General features: G+C 37.2%; 1 protein-coding gene across 5 annotated transcripts in view; it reads left to right on the top strand.

The window, feature by feature from the left end:
- Nucleotides 1-5,684: 5,684 nt before the first annotated feature.
- PPP4R3B (protein phosphatase 4 regulatory subunit 3B) overlaps nt 5,685-17,429 on the top strand; it is a 65,875-nt gene continuing 54,130 nt past the window's right edge. For 2 of the 5 annotated variants that reach the window (XM_030310636.1, XM_030310634.1), the window contains exons 1-2: nt 5,692-6,225; nt 7,571-7,626. In XM_030310636.1, the coding sequence (XP_030166496.1) occupies nt 6,084-6,225; nt 7,571-7,626 (198 nt within the window). In that variant the 5' untranslated portion in view covers nt 5,692-6,083. Of the gene's footprint in view, nt 6,226-7,570; nt 7,627-17,429 lie in introns of all 5 variants that reach the window. The other 3 variants (XM_030310637.1, XM_030310635.1, XM_030310633.1) reach the window with 3 other exon arrangements.

The following is a 17,429-nucleotide window of genomic DNA, read 5'->3' as shown; positions in this document are numbered from 1 at the left end:
AAATAGACAGGAATTGACAGAGAGAGCCTACAGACCATAATACAAGTTTGACCTCTGTAAAAGAAGGAAGGGAAGGAAATACTGAGTGGAAAGAGCTTCAGATTATAGTGTAGTTCCAAGAAAGTCTCTTCCAGACTGCTAAGAAGTTCCCCAAGCCATAGTTGCCCACTGAGAAGTTCTACACTGGACAGTAAAGGACAAGTATAGTAGTACTCCTGCTGTGCTCAGTTACTGGCTAGGAGCAGCTCAAGGTTTTTACGGCCTCAGCTCAAATGCAATGGACCCAAAGCAGTGGCAGCTGGCTGTCAGTCAAGTATGTTCCCCAAAGTAGGTCCTCTTGAAGGAGATCTGAATAGTGCACTGATATGGCCACCATATCAATTAAATACCAAAACAAGTAATAAAAAACTATGGCAATTAAAACTGTCACACTACAGTTAGCCAACTAAAACAATGAAAACAATGTAGTGAGTTCAGACTCAAACCCAGATACAGAGGCATCTGGGTGGCTCAGTTGGCTGAGTGTCTGACTTTGGCTCAGGTCATGGATCTCACAGTTCATGAGTTTGAACCCTGCGTGGGGCTCTGCACTGACAGTGTGGAACCTGCTTGGGATTCTCTCTCTCTCCTTTCTCTCTGTCCCTCCCCCACTCATGCTTTCTCTCTCTCTCAAAATAATAAAATTTTTTACAAATTTAAAATCCAGATATATTTATGTATATGTGACTGTAAACTTAGTAAAGAGTATGATTAAAATAGCACTTCAAATTATTTAATCTATAAATAATATTGACAAGTGGCTCTCCATTTGGAGGAAAATTTTAAATTAGCATCCTACTTCACATATACAAAAAATCCAAGTGGAATACAGAATTAAACATGAAATATGTTAGAATACCTTTGTCAAAAATAGGAAATTAGCCACATATAGTTAAATAAAAAAAGTTTTTAAGTATAGAGTCCAAAGGGCAAACATAACAAAAGAGACAATAGCAGATAAGATATTTTAACAAATGTCATTTGCATGGCAAGCAAATGGTAGGAGCAGTAGTGGACCTTAGGAGAACAGAGGAAGTTACAACCTAATTTACCACAGAGATGATCAGAGAAGAAGAGAATTAATTATCTCCACAACAAATCAGAAAGGATCAGGGCTGAGAATCTGAGGACAGGGTCAAACTATATAGAAAGGGTTCCCTTCCCAACCTCACATAACCAAAGGACTACCATCTCCCTCTACACACACTCATACCCATATAAGCCCTTTGAACACTGTTGCCACCACCACCTCAGGAGACTGAGATTTATTTTCCGAATTAGGAGAGTCTTTTGACTTGGAGACACTAGTCACATTAGTGGGCCACTGTGAAAGCAGGGTTAAAAGGAGTAATTAAATGAAAGCCTGAATACCAAACAGATGGACCTCTTGCCACATTCCTCTGCCTCTATTCTGTCAGGGTATGAGGGCACACCTGGAGAAACGACAATCACCCAGAGAAAAGGGTCCTAAGAATATTTGGAAAATGGTATGGGAAGAGCTATGATTGAAAAAATCACCCCAGGGAAAATCACACAGCCCATAGCCTTGCTCTTGAGAGTAAAGAGCCAGGATTTGGTAGGGGCTAAACCATGAAGAGCTTTGTATGCCACCCTACAGAACTTTATCCTACAAGGAATCAGAAACTGTTAAAAAATGTAAAAAATATATCAGGTTTGTTTCACAACTTTCAGTAGTGCGCCAAAAACTGACTACTTAGAAATTAGACATACCAATCTGTAGCTTTCAAAGATATAATTTAATCTCAGTTGATTTGATAGGGGAGTTATTAAATTACCTTCTAGGCAGCATGTCAAATTGAGTAGTAAACTTCTAAGGAAACTTCAATCTTTGAACAGTTATTGAGTTCATGCTATATTCCACACCGTCTGCTAGGCACTACAGATAAAATGGTAAGAAAAAAACATAGATCCCTGAACTCAAAGAAATTTGTCATCTAGATGAAGAGACAATTATTAATCAGAAATCATACAAATAAAGCTACACATATGACAAATGCTACAATGGAAGGGTGCATGGTCCTGTGAATACGTAATAAGAAAATAAAACGGATACTCTGGTTGTCTTCCCACATCTGTTTTACCCATTATCACATGGTATATCCGCGGGATTTGAGTGGGATTAAACCCATCCCCAGCCCCCAGGATGGGCCTTGATTTGCCTCCACCAATCAGTGCTTGACATTCCCTAGACTTCAAATCTCTAGGTTCAAGAGTAGACATGTGACCTATATTAGTCTAATTACAATGCAACTGGGAATATGTGAGGAAACTCTCTTTTGCTGTGAATAAAGAACTGTGGAAACTTGGGAGCTCTTGGCCACTGTCTTAAGATACAAAAGATCTTAAGCCTTAGATGAATTTGACAAAGCAGAATATAGAATTCAGAGGGAGAAGGAAAACAAGTTCTCGCTGTTCATGTTGAACCAATTGAGTCTATCTGAGATTTTCCTTTATCTCCAGACTTCCCATTCATGAGCCAATAAATTCTCTTATCATTTAAACTACTCTGAATTGGATTTTTTGGTGTCTGTAACATTCCAAGAGGATATTATCTAGTCAGGGGAGTCAGAGGCTCCTCTATGAAAGTGGCAACTAGCAGCATCTGAAGGATAAAGCAAGAGTTGTCATGAGATGACTGTAGGGAACAAAGTTCAGACAAAAAAGTGTCAATTTTAACTTGGATCAAGGATGGGCGTCTGGTGGCTCAATCAGTTATGAGTCTGATTGTTGATTTCATGTCAGGTTATATGATCTCACGGTTAGTAGGATGCCATGCTGACAGCACAGAGCCTGCTTTGGATTCCTTCTCTCTCTCTCCCTCAAAACAAATTAGCTTAGTTCAAGTAAAATGGGTTGAAAAATGTCCAGTGGCATTATTAACATAGATATCTTCAGTTAGTTTATAAAGAACTTTATGATGAAGGCAAGGCAGAAGGATGGAAGGGATAGAAATCAGAATAGGTTCAATTGAGGAATAAGTGAGAGGTGAAGAAATGAAGGGTATATAAACAACTTCACACTTCAACACTTAGTTTGGCTGTAAAGGGGAAAAGAAATAGGAATGTGGCTGAAGAGGATATAGGTTATTAGTTTGATGGTTTATTTAAATGGCAAAGACTTAATCATCTTAAAGAAAAAAAATGAGTGAATATAGCAAACTCTTGTTTATTAAAACATTTAACAGAATGGGAAGGGTGAAAACAGAAAGCCTCACATTTCAAGGACATGAGTCAATCAAATGACAACCTAATTGTATATATTAACAACGTAATTTTTTAAACCTTCAAGAATTAAAAAATGTAACGTGCCTCCCAAGGACAATGGCAATGATGGTAGATGATTTGGGTGATCACAGCTGGACGAAAGGGTGCAATAATACTGGCATCAGATGGGTGAAAATAAGGGATGCTGCTAAACACCTTGTAATGCACAGAACAACCTCTCACAACAAAGAATTATCTAGCCCAAAATGTTAGTGCCAATGCTGAAAATCCCTGCTCTAGGAATTTAACTTCAAATATATTTTGAACACATGAAATAATTTCTGTAAATCACTTATTGTTGAAGGGTGGAAACTACTGGAAATGACACATAGAAGACGGTTTAAACTGGGGTACATCTGTACAACAATATGTATAGTATTACAAAATTTGGTTTAAAGACACTGGTTTCCTTATTATCCCTCTCACTCAGCATGCTACAGCCACAAGGCTTTGTACTTTGCTGTCCGGCTCCCTCATGCTCTCTTCCCTTGAGGAAATGCATGGCTGACTACCTCCCTCAGAGGCCCTCCTCAATAAACACCATTTTCCTTCCCAAGCTCACTGACCTTTTGCTACTCTTATTTTTTTGTACTCATATTTATCAGTATCTGGCATATATTTGTTCATTGTCTTCCTACACTAGAATGTAAGCTCCATGACAAGAGGGACTTCTATTTATTCACTGTATGGAACAGTGTCCTAGCACATAGTATATGATCAACAAATACTAGGAATAATTGAGTAAATACAGGAAATAACTATTATTTCGCCGTTTTATCCAGAGTTAGTAGGGCCATTAACCTTGACACATATAGTATTAAAGAGACTTCTTCATAGTTGTCATTCCTTTAACTTATATATTACTTACAGAGAAGTTCTTTTAGGCCAGTAACATATAATGACTTTGTTCCTCCTGTCCTCTCAGCCTTTAACACCTTCCCAAGCCAAAATGCAAATTCCCATTCAAGGATCCTCTAACATCTGGTTCAAAACTTCTGTGAAGCTTTCTTTGACCCATGACAGAAATATTATTTCCTCTGGGCTCAAAATGCATTTTGTCCACATCAATCACAGCAATTAACGGGTCCTATTATTACATATAACTACTTAATTCAAGTACATTTTCTGAGGTCTCCTTCAGATTAAAAAAAAAATCCTATGTATTCAGATTTTGCAATTAGAATTTATTTTGTATCAGGCGTCTGTTCTTCCTAAGACTTCTCACGTTTTTAGTGCACCTCCGAAGGGTGTCTACGTAGAAGATCTTGTCAAAACCACAGGTAAGTACTGACAACTCCCAAGATGCGCCAAAGGGGCTACGTGTGCAATTCGTCTGTTTTTCACTTTTCAGACTAATGGGTTAGAAAGAACTAAAGACAGAACAAGCTGAGAAAGGCTTTAAAAACGAATAAAAGGATTCCATCGAGAACGAATGTGGACCGAAATAAACGACTGCCCAGCAAATGGCTGGTATCCAACCGGCAATGTTTGACAATCAATGTGAATGCCGAGAGAATTCACCTTCCGCTTATTCAGCGCAGAAGACCTCCCGATAGATAACGCAAGAAATGCCCGTAAGAAAAACTCAAAAATATCAAAACAACTATTTTAGATGTGTTAGGAACGTAGGTCCGCGCCACTTCCCTCAACTTCTCTGAAGATTTCTTTTCCGAGCTTAGAAACACGGAAAGGCCACTGTATTTTCGTGAGGGGGAAAGGATGCTTTTCAATGGCCAGCTACCAAAAGCCTAACAGTGAAACGCTTTGGCGGGAAATAGGAATTTGTCAACACACTCCGTACCACGCACGTTATAATTGCCTGGAGATCCACAGAACACTTCCTGAGGAGATGCTTAACTTTAACAGATTCCATAATAAGTTTTGGTGGGTTTCGGGTCTCCTTAAAGAGACCACTGTTCCTACATGTTCACAGAAATTTAAACTGTTTTTCTCCCATAGGCTGACAGGGTTAGCTTCCAATTAAGAGTGCGAGCACATTTCCTTCCCTCTTGCTTAGGGTTAGTCCCGCCCGAGGATGCGTACCTCCCAAGTTTGCTCTACTTTTTCCTCAGAGCTGGGTCCCACGGCTCGTCACACCCTCAGGATAGCCCGCAACCACTTCAAGAAAAACCCAAAACTCGGCTCTCGCCGCTAGCTCAGAAAGCAGTCTCGCGGCACTAAAGGGGACAGAGAACTCGCGAGAGCCGACCACCCGGGCGAGATCCCGCCCCATCAGGCAAGGCCGAGAGAAGAGGAAGTTGCACGTAGACCCTCCCACTTCGGGCCAGTAAACCGCCTCGCGAGAACACCGAGCACTGCGGGCTCGGAAGAGCGTGCGGAAAGCAGAAGTGCAGCGTGTTGGACTCGTCGGCCGCCGTAGCCCCTGCTAGTACAGCCCGTGCGAGTCTGCTGGAGGAGGAAGAGAAAGGCGTAGAGAATCGGGTTACAAGATGGCGGATCTGTAGTAGTTACCGCGGCGGCGGCGGCGGCGGGAGAGCGAGCGAGCTCTGGGGGGCAAAGGGAGGGAGGGTGGGTGTGTGCGGGGGTGAAGTGAGAGGTTACCGGGTCTCCGGGCGGAGAGGTCTCGGTGACTCTTGTTGCCCCTTCCCGCGGCTGAACCTTGGGAGCCATGGTGAACTCGGGCCTCTCTGGAGCCGCCGCCGCCGCTGCCGCCTCCGCCGCAACCGTCTCTCAAGAGTGAGGGGCGCGGACGACGTGAGCGAGGAGGCAGCGGCTGGAGCGGTGGGGACAGCAGCCACCATGTCGGATACGCGGCGGCGAGTGAAGGTCTATACCCTCAACGAAGACCGTCAATGGGACGACCGAGGCACCGGGCACGTCTCCTCTACTTACGTAGAGGAGCTCAAGGGGATGTCGCTGCTGGTTCGGGCTGAGTCCGACGGTAAGGTTATTGGAACATAGAATAGGGAACAGTCAGTGCCTCCGGTTTGGGCAAAGCCCTGGTGTTTAGGCCCTGGGCCGGGTACTGTTACTGCCACATCTTGGGACAGCGCATTGGTTTTGTGCCTGCACTTCTGTACGGTAAAAACAAACTACTTTGTCCGGATTTACCCTCAGTCAGACGCTGATGCTGTTCCCCCGCCTCCTATCCCTATTAAGGATTTGACCCCTTCCTCTCCAGTCTCGCCTCCTTTGAAAAGGGGCGAGTGAGAAGAGAGGAAGTAATGAGAAGACAGAGTAGTTATTTACTCGCCCTAGGGAGCTGACGACACCCCCCACACACTTAATTTTTGCTTTTTTACCCAATTATTTGTCTATTTCAAAAGTCTTAGTAAAACTTTACTTTCTCAGTGTTGTTGTTGTTGTTGTTGTTTTTAACCCATTTTACTAACGAATCCCGTTCGCCCCAGTCGACAGGTGCTAGGGAAAACCAAAAGGCACCTTTTCCTGCAGTTATTGCAGACTGTTGCCACGATACATGCACGCACAAGCATATCTATGTCGGGGATCCCTCCAGGCTGCCTTTGTAGAGGTTGCCATGAAAAAGTGGATACTTTACAACCTAAACAAGTTAGGACACCAGAGCAGATTGTAAACGTTTATCCGTTGATTTTTTTTGTAGGAGTCATGTGAAGTATTTTTAAATTATAAAATGTAGAGTCGTAATTAAAACCATTCTCGTTGTAATCTGAACGCCTCGGTTTGACCAGCTGTGTCCAGATAGTAGAAAAATAACAATCTTAGATTTATTGTATTTTGAACTCTCGCACTCTCCCTATTATTTTAAATAGTTGTGGACGTTTATTTCTACATGAAGTGTCCTTCCTTTTGTTAAGGAGAAAAGGATAAATGCAGTTCTGTAATTTATGTACTAACTACTTAGATTCCTGTTGTCCTTTGTAATTTGTTTTATTTGTTAAAATGGAAAAGCAATAAAATAACTTTGTTAAAAAGAGTTTGGCTTCAAGTAGTCATTTAGATCTTAAAATTTTCATTTCAATAAAACTTGAATGGACATCTAGCCTCCTTACATTTTGGGTCTGAATGTTGATCCTAAGAGGATTTTTTTTCCTTTAAGGGCATATGGGGATAAGATGGTGTGTTCTAAATTAAATATGAAGCCCAGATCTGGAGAGAAAAATGTGAATCATAATACATTTGATTACTTCACATCTCTAGATAAGGGAAGAGAACAGAAGTTTTTGTTTTTTTTTTAAATTTATATTCTGATACTTTAATCAGGTTTTATAAATTGAAACTTATAAATATTATTTTTTATCTTTCAGGATCACTACTCTTGGAATCAAAGATAAATCCAAACACTGCATATCAAAAACAACAGGCAAGTAGTTTATCTTTAATTTGAAAGACTTCATCTGTGATCAAGAAAGTATTAATGTTACAAAGATGGGAAAATTTTCCTGATAAGATAAAACATGTTTGGTAAACAGAGTTACACACTGTATTTCCCTGGTAGGTCAAAAGTTTGAAACAAAAGTGAAAGTTTTTGTACTGGCAGTAATTTATTACCTTTGAATTGAGCCAGTGTTAGTTTATGTTAGAATATAGTGTATTCATTAGTCTTATTTAACTACAGATAGCCAGGTATCTTTTATACCCTGTACACTAAGCCTTTTTATTCTCAATCACATTTAAAGAAAATGGCATATAAGAAAATTCAAAGGGACACTCTTTAAAGCGAGGAAAACCTGTTTGTGGTGTGAAATTTGATCGTTTGCCTCCAGCAAAAGTAGAGTTTTTGAAGTAGAAGCATTTAAATCCTGTTCTTTAATTCTATATTTTTAATATAAAAAGTGGTGTGATACTTTATAAAAGTGTACATTGCCAGTCATGTAATGTTTTCTATTATTTATTGTCTTATTGGGAAGAGAAAAACCTGTGTTTTTTTTTTAGTGTGCACAGGTATTTAATCTGGAATTGGCAGCAGTGCTTGAACCTTTTCTTTTGTGAATATTTGCATTTTTATTATTATATATTTCAAAACTGAAAAGTACAGAAAATATAATGTGTGTCCGTATAACCACCAAATTTAAAGTGTTAACATTATACCATATTTGTTTCAAATCTTTGTAATGTTCAACATTGTGGATAGAGTTAAAGTCCCCTTTGTACCCCCATCTCATTCTATCCATTCTCCTTCCTAACTGTAGGTAACCACTGTTCTGAAATTGATGTATTATTTCTGTACATGCTTATATACCTTTTCTGCATATGTATGTACTCATAAATAATATGTAGTCTTTTATGTGTTTTTAAACTTTATACAGTTGATCTCATACTCTTACATGTACTCTGGATTTTCATTTTTCATTCAACAGTTAATTTGAAGATTTGTTGATATTAACAATGTAGATCTAGTTTTTCGGGTTTTTTTTTTTTAACTGTGTAGTATTCTATATTAGACATTTAGATTATTTCTAGGTGGGTGTGGGTGTGGTGTGGTGTGTAAAATGAATGTGGCAGAGAGTTTTCTAGGAAAAGATAAGTTACTTTAGGATTATATTCACACCGTCAATACCTACTTTCTTCAAGGTCAGTGAAAATTTGGATGCCCAGAAATAAATACTTCACAGTTGGAGGAGTGACAACATGTCTGTTGCACAGCTCATTATTAGTAAAAATCTTACTGTTAAACTGTTGTTTTGCATGTGCAATATATTCTTAACCACTTCTTTGAAATACTTAATTTTTCAATATTAATGTTTTTTTCTTATTGCTTAGAAAATATTATGTGTCTTTGTGATGGAGAACCAAACATTTGTCCTGTATTGAACTTGAAAATGTTTCCTACAACTTGGATACTTAAGTAAATTTAATTTCTAAGTCAGCCAAGCAGATGATTGTCTTTGCACTGAATCTTACCAGATAGTTACCTTTTTTGTTTTGTACTTTTTTTTTTTTTTTTTTTTTTCTGCTTTGCTTGTTGGCAAAGAAATTCCAATTTGTAATCTTTTTCCCTCCTATCTGTATGAATATAAAATATTCAGGAACTATGTTTTTAATGTGACTCCCTACAAATTAATTATAATGTGGATTCTTTTCAGATTGTGTATAAGATTCTTTAACTGTTGTTGCTGTTGAAAAGATCACATGTGATAGTGGTTTGTGTATAAAATAGTCCTCCAACATTAGTCCAGAAATACATGATGGTTCATTAGAAACTTTAAAACATATCTTTCTTTGTAATATTACTCTCCTAGAAAGCTAAAGTATTGGAGAAAAAAGTACTTATTTTTAAAAATTCATGCTGTTGGGAAAATGTTTTCCATAATTCATCACGTTTAAATATATAACGTTAGGATTTTTAAGAACCTTTTTCTAAGTGAATTACTTTTACTAAAGAACATTAAAGTATAAGAGAACACTGGCACTGACAGTAATATGGAAAAGCTCTGTATCTAAAATTGAAAAATGTGTAAATAGGGTCACTTGTTTTATTTTCTTTATTTTTGTTTAAATTGAGTACACTTTTCTAATAGAATCAATGAGCAGTTTAGGGATTGTTTTAAACTTTGTTGTACATAACGGTTTTTCATTTTTTCACCAAAACATTGTTCATTTTGTACTTTTTGCCAGATTATACAAATTGAGATTTCCAAACACATAGATGTTTTTCTGTTCATTAGAATTATATTTTTTAATGTCATCATTTAAGTTATTCAATAAATTGGCCCAGAAAAGTATTCATTTCCAAAATTTATATGAAATATATTGATCGGTAATGGGTTTTTAATTTTAAAAAGACTAGAGTGAATGACATGCTCATAGTTTATAGGACATATTGCTACAGAATGCATTGGATAAATTCAAAGAAAATTATTTAACATTATTTTTTTAACATTACACAGTTCTAAAATGAGCCAAGTTCTGATTTATGGGCTCAAAATAAGTTAGAATGAGTTGAGTTGAATGTGAAATGACCCCATATCAATAGGTCATCATTGATTCACAACACTTTCTTGATTACTGTAGGCAGTAGAACATGAAATAACGTGCCTGATGATACATATGAAAACTTTAAGTTATTTAGAATCAGCCCTACTGATGTTGACTAAATCAAAAGCAGAGTCATAGGGATGTGTACCCTTTTATATGTAATACCATTGGGTGTTAATTGGGTTTAGGAAAGAAGTGTAAGGAAGTCCCCATGGGTTTTTTGGGAGACAAGATAATAACAGGTGAAACATTTACCTTATGATAATAAAACAACTGATAAATGGTTTTAATCTAGTCCTTATTGAAAGCCCATGAAAGCATTCCACAGATAAGGCAGTTAAGGCCCAGAAAGGTCAAGTTTCTTGACTGAGATTATACAGCATGTATATGCCAACACAAAATTTATAAAAACAATTTATTCCACAGACTCAGGCAGTAGAAAATTAAAGAAGGAAGATTTGAGCTAGAATCATTAAGAAAAATTTCACTCTCCCTGGTCCTGTCCGCTGAAGGAAATGGTACACCTGACACAAAAGTTATTAAGCCTCTTTGCAGCAGAGGTTTCTTATTTTTACATTTGTTTAGCTAAACAGGAGCTATTATAGATTCTTGAGGAGGGGGTTTAACATGATGAAAGTGATACCGTGTTTGGGAAGCAAGTGTGGCAGTGTCGTGGATAATGAATTGGGGGTGGAAAGGGAAACAGCTTTGGAGTAGCAAGACTATTTACTATAATTAAGATGCAGAAAAAATTAAAGTCTGTTGCAGTATAGTAAATGGAATTAGAAAGAAGAAAAAGAGCTCTAGTATATTTCCAAGAAAGTGCTGGAAGATTTGGTGAATGATTAAATATGAAAGAGAAGGAATCAAGGGTCACTAGAAGTGTTTAGAGTCTTGGGGCCAGGAAAATGATGGTTCTCTCCAGGAACTGAGAAGCTGAGAAGAAAGGTTTACATTAATGATTTGGTTATTGGCTTGTTAATTTAAAAAAAAAAAAGAAAAACTATTTTTGGGTAGATAATACAGTCACATCGTTAAAAGTTCAGAAAGTATTTGGTGAAGTCTCTCCCACCCTGGACTCCATCCATATGCTTTCCATTGCTAGAGGCCACCAGTGTTACCAGTTTCTTGCATATCTTCCTAGAGGTCTTATGCATGTGTGAATGAGTAGGCATGCAATCACATATATATTTTCCCTTTTACTGGCATAATTGGTAGCATACTATATACTGTTTTATACCTTCTCTCCCCCCAACTTAGGCTTTGAAATGATGATAAGATAATTGTAAATGTCTTAAAATGAACAACTGAACTAGAGACAGTAAGAGTTGGTATGAAAGATTCTAATTTGAGAATCATTGCTACTTTTAGCTGTAAGAGGGGACCTCTTTCAAGGGAGTAGATAGAAATCGAGAAAAGAATAAAGCATAAGACCGAGCCTTGTTGAATTGTCCACATTTATTCATTCATCCAATTAATACTTGGTTGAGTGCTGCTTACGGGTTTGTAACTAACTGGTTTAGATTTTTAAAGTGCATTTGAAAGTTTTTGAAAATTTTCAGCAGAGCAGTGACATGATCCAAACTAAAGCAAAAATGTGTGGAATTGAAGAGGTGCAATAACTGGTAGAGTAGCTGAGAGATTACAATATAATTCAAGCAAGAGATAATGTTGAATCAGGTTAGGGTAATGTCAGTGGAGATAGAAAGAGGTGGATGGGTTTGAGATACATATTGAAGATAGAATTGACAGGGTATACTGCTGGGTTAGGTGTTTGGTAATTAGGAAGAAGATCTAGTTAAGAGGAAGAATACGCAATTGGAAGAGTAGAAAATCAGAAAAATGTGTTTTCTTGAAACCGAGAGAGAATAGAATTTTGGTAACAAAAGGAGGGTCAATGAATGGCTGTTCATATCCTGCAAGTGAAAGATTGAGACTATTTCTAGGTTGTAGTTAGAAGAACATCTGTGCTAAAGGTAGAGGTGATAGGTCCCTGGGTGGCTCAGTTGGTTAAGCATCCAGCTTCGGCTCAGGTCATGATCTCAGTTAGTGGGTTTGAACCCCACATCAGACTCTGTGCTGACAGTTCTAAGAGCCTGGAGCCTGCTTCAGACCCTGTATCTCCCTCTCTTTCTGCCCTTTCACTCACACTCTCTTTCTCTCTCTCTCAAAAATAAACATTAAAAATTTTTTTTAAAGTTAGAGGTGAGGGGCGCCTGGGTGACTCAGTTAAGCGTCCAACTTTGGCTCAGGTCATGATCTCACGGTCCGTGAGTTTGAACCCCGCGTTGGACTCTGTGCTGACAGCTCAGCTCCTGGCGCCTGCTTCAGATTCTGTGTCCTCCTCTCTCTCCCGCACCCCTGCTTGAACTGTGTCTCTTTCAAAAATGAAAAAACATTAAAAAAAGGTTTTTTTAAATGTAGAGGTGAAAATTGTCACAATGTATCTCTTAGTTGGCAAAATAAACCAATAAAATTAGGGATTTGGGGTTTTACCTGAGAGGCACTGTGGGGAATAGACTAACGTAAGGAGTATAGTATATAATGTAAGGGATATTTCTATAATACTGAATGCTGAGTTAAGAAAATAGCATGAATGTGTAATGAATAGAGCCCACTTTGGCAATAGATCAGGAGCACAAGTGGAGGACATGAATTATTATGTTGGAAAGATTGGGCAGTCATGAGTACAGGTATATTCTAGGTGGTGGTTTGGAACGAGACTAAGGAATCCTTGGAAATCAGATGGAGAGGGATTTTATATAGAGGTTCGGACAGGTAACCTACATAAATATAATGCTGCAGGGCAAAAGGTTGGGAAGCAAGTTGTTAAGAACTTTGTGTTCTTTTAGAATTGTTCACGTTTTTTATGGGGCATAGTATCAAGGACATGAATACTTTTAAGGTATTTATTTCATTATTATAATTTTGAGCAGATTTTCTCTGAATCTTATCTTTTAAATGGAGGTACTACCTACATCATGTAATAGTTGTGAATTAATGTATAAAAAAATGCTTTAGCATAGTACCTCACACATAAGCTTAATGAAAGACCTATAGTCATAATAATCTCATCATAATCCTCTTTTCCAATGAGGAAAGAAGAATCAAAGGGGTTAAATACTTTGCTGAAAGTCACAGAAATAGCGGACAGTGAAACTGTGAGTGATGCCCAGGTCCTAATTCTAGTCTGGGGTTATTCCCATTATATCCAAATAATCACAGATTTTAGGAAGATTTTAGTACTGTTTTTTAGCAGTGTCATCATGTGTACCTTGGACTATATGTTATATATACGATAGTATAGTTTAAAAATCCATCTCAAAACAAGTTAGGGTCAACTACTGTTAGGAACTACTAGAGAGCTAGATGTTATGTTGCACTATATGTCTGGTTAATCTCACTCATTTTCAGACTTCTAAATTGATTTTAAATCTGCAGATTGAATTCTCCAAATCTGGTATTTCTATTCTCCTTTTTCTTAAAAAATAACGTTCCTTTTGAAAAACTTCAGCTCTGTGTATATTGAATTTTGTCATAGCTATTGGGGCAAAGATAGGGTTAGTCTGACAAGCAATAGGATCTCAAATATTTCATGAGCAGAGTTTATTCATGTTAATGTACTGGGGAGGAAAACAAACCAATAATCCATTGATTTGTTAGACTGTTTTAAATGTGTCACAAATGCCTTTGTGAATATAATGTAAAAACTGATAACCCTTTCCCTAGAAAAGATGTTAAGCACCAAGTTTTAGATAGAATTCTAAAGTGTCATTTAGGCCTTGGATTATTAAGAAATTTTGACTTAAACAATATTCACCTCAAGAATGTGTTTTTAATATTTAAGATTGAAAATGAGCATTTCTCATAAAACAACATTGTGAAAATCTGATTCTGTAAATGCTAAATTGTCAAGCTTTTCTAGCTCATGTCTTATTTCCATCTTGGCTTAGACATAATCACCTTTCTTATTTTTTTAAAGGACCAAACCAAGTATAACTGACTTTTTCTGTTCTCCCTGCAGGCTCATTTTAAATCTGATTTCCATAGGGACATAGTGGTGACTAAATGTTTCGTTGGTAGAGGAAAACTCTAAGCTTCTCTTGGTTTAAACAGGCATTAATAATGTCCCAAAGATATGTGTGCTACACACAAATGAGCAAAACCTAGAACACAAAGAGCACAGCGGTTGAAAACACGTTATTACAAAAATTGAACATGACTTTTTGGATGTGGGAGACTTTTTGGATATGTGGAAAACTCTGCCATTTAACACTTTGTATTTTATTTTAACTAGTCTCGTGCCAGCCTTGTGCTCTCTCACCTAAGAGCTTTTACTATAATACTCAAAACAAGCAGTTCTGAGAAGTACTTCTTACAGTTATTTTTTGACTGAGATAGTAGGGTTCTGGGAGGGGAAGAAGGAAGGATGGGATTTGCTACTCACTTTGAGTAGATTTCATACAGCTAGAAGGTTCCTGCTGTGATAGCAGTTTCCCATCCTCTGTCAGCCAACCAGAGATACGCTTAGGCGCTTAGGTGATGTTTTCAAATTTGACTTATCAAAAGAATAACCTGAGGCCCTTCTTAAAAATAAGGATTCTTGGGATTCACCCAGACCTGTTCCCGAGGGAGAAGCATGGGAGTCTGAATTTTTAAGCATCTCTCAATGTCAGTCCTCTTTACATTGAAAAAGGATTCTGAATATAAATCCCATTTAGTTTCTGGGTTTTGCCTGGCTTGGGGAAGAAACAAACAAGAAAATGATGGTGAAGAAGGGGACTCAATTAATTACCTTAAATCAGACTTCATTGCTTACCTAGACTTTCTTTCAGAAGATAGATTGAAACCAAATTGGAAAGGGCCTTAGATACCTGGATAAAGGATTTTGGATTTTATCCTGTTGTACTAGTGATCTCCAAAATGAATGTACATTATAAAGTGTGGAAATTTAAGACGAAACCTGTTTATATATTTTAATCAAAAAAAGAAACTAAGTTTTGCTAATATTTGATAAGTGGTCAGAAGTAAAAAATATATGTAGAGATACCTTTTAAGGGTAACACTTCCATGAAAAGTGTTCCGTAACTACTGTGAATTATAGTAGCCGGTATGCACAGATGTTTTTTATTTACAAATTTAAACTGACGTGTAACCCTAACAAAATGAACACATGTCATAAAAAGGGTTGAAAACAGTGATAAAGGGGCGCCTGGGTGGCGCAGTCGGTTAGGCGTCCGACTTCAGCCAGGTCACGATCTCGCGGTCTGTGAGTTCGAGCCCCACGTCAGGCTCTGGGCTGATGGCTCGCAGCCTGGAGCCTGTTTCTGATTCTGTGTCTCCCTCTCTCTCTGCCCCTCCCCCGTTCATGCTCTGTCTCTCTCTGTCCCAAAAATAAATAAAAAAAAAAAAAGAAAGAAAACAGTGGTAAAAGTGCAAATTAACATGGTAATGGTAAAGCTAACATTTATACTCCTAGTTTAATCTGTGAGCCGGGTGACAATGCAGAAACAGTGGTAAATAGATCTCACAAGAAGTTGCTCCTCCCCCAAAATTCAGAATTATTAAAAGGGTGACATTAAATAGGAGCTTGTATCTACTGTCATTTGTGGGTTTACTGTGCTCTAGGTATATACTGGGTCTTAAAATGTTAACTAATAATGGTATGGAACCATAACCATTCAAACATTTAAAAATACTGCTTATTTTATCTTCATTTAAGGCTTTTTATTTCTGTTTTACTGTATATTTTGTAAAGTATTGGTTTGCTGATACTGTATTTCTGAATATAATGCTTAAGTAATTTGAGAGACAAAAAAGTTTTGGAGATCATTGTTCCTGAAGCTGTTTTGAGGAGAGCTCTAAGAAGTTGACTTGGGTTGAGGAAAGTACATGGAGCCTGAATGTGTGTCCTAGTGCTTTAACCAGAGGAGTTCTGTCTTTATCTTTTTCTACATAAAGATTCTTAGTAAAATTTTGTTTGTAAGAAGAGTTCTGCTGGATTTTTTAAAATATTTCAAAACCTCTTTTGTATATGGTAGGAGCCACAGAAGGTTTTTAAATGAAAGGAGTCACATGATGAAATTTTAGAATACCTGGTGGCAAATTTGACTTCCAGGAAGCATAGCTAGGCAGAAGCGAGAACCTTTCCAGCTGTTCTTCTTACCTGATCACACAACAAAAAACCTAAGGCCTGGGTTAGTTGAAGGATATTTTCACTTACAGATTAGAGCTATCAAAGTATTGAAGTGTTTTCATTCTGAAGACTTTGTAAATCTGCAGCTTACTTTGAGTTTTACATTTTTTTCATATCACATCATAATCAGAAGTATTAGGTGAATAATTCTTAATTATAAGGTATTTTTGTACATTATATACTTGACAATTGGGATATAAACTCATGTATTTTTTCAATTGTGTATTTTCTAAAAAATCAAAGTTTTAGCCATATTAAATTTCGATTATTATATATCTGTTAAAAATTGGCATTTCATTTGAGTGTTGCATTATGATTTTTGTGTTTAAATTTGTCCATGTTTTAATTTAAACCCAAACTTTAGTTTTAATAAAGGGGTTGACAGCTTTTTCCAAAAAGTGTAATTAACTTTTTGGTAGGTATACAGTTAAGAACATTTGTAGAAAAATACCTAACCCTGGGGTTCTTAATTTTTCTACAACTTAAGCTGCTGAAATAGGTGCTAGACTTATTAACAATAAGAAACAACTTACTGGTAGGACTTAGAGTATCTTCATTTCATCATTGTTTTGAATTCCTTCATATCCTGAAGGCTTTTCCAGATTCAGGAGAGGGGGGCAAAAATAGAAAGGGTTAAACTAAATTGTTCTCAGCTATTAGTCAGTCTGCTTGCAACCAGTTGACAACCAGGTTAAAGGAAAAGATAAAGTTGTAGGTGGTAGGTGGTTAGTGGGTGAAATAGCTGACTTTCTAGAAACCAAAGATGTAGATGATTAGAATGTCTACATTACAGTTTGGCCAAAAATGGCTAGACTTTCTGTTAAACATGATCTTAGTACATGAACCAGATTGCTAACCCGTTTTAATATTTTTTGTTTTAGAAAATTGCTCAATATCATTTTAGTACCAAAGCTATTCCATTGCCAGTATATTACTAAATTTCAAAGGATAACAAAATACAGTTACATGATGTCAATTGAGTATGCATTATT

The sequence above is a fragment of the Lynx canadensis genome, chromosome A3 (assembly GCF_007474595.2).
Source record: "Lynx canadensis isolate LIC74 chromosome A3, mLynCan4.pri.v2, whole genome shotgun sequence".
Classification (NCBI taxonomy): domain Eukaryota; kingdom Metazoa; phylum Chordata; class Mammalia; order Carnivora; family Felidae; genus Lynx; species Lynx canadensis.
This window is presented reverse-complemented; position numbering and strand designations above follow the sequence as displayed.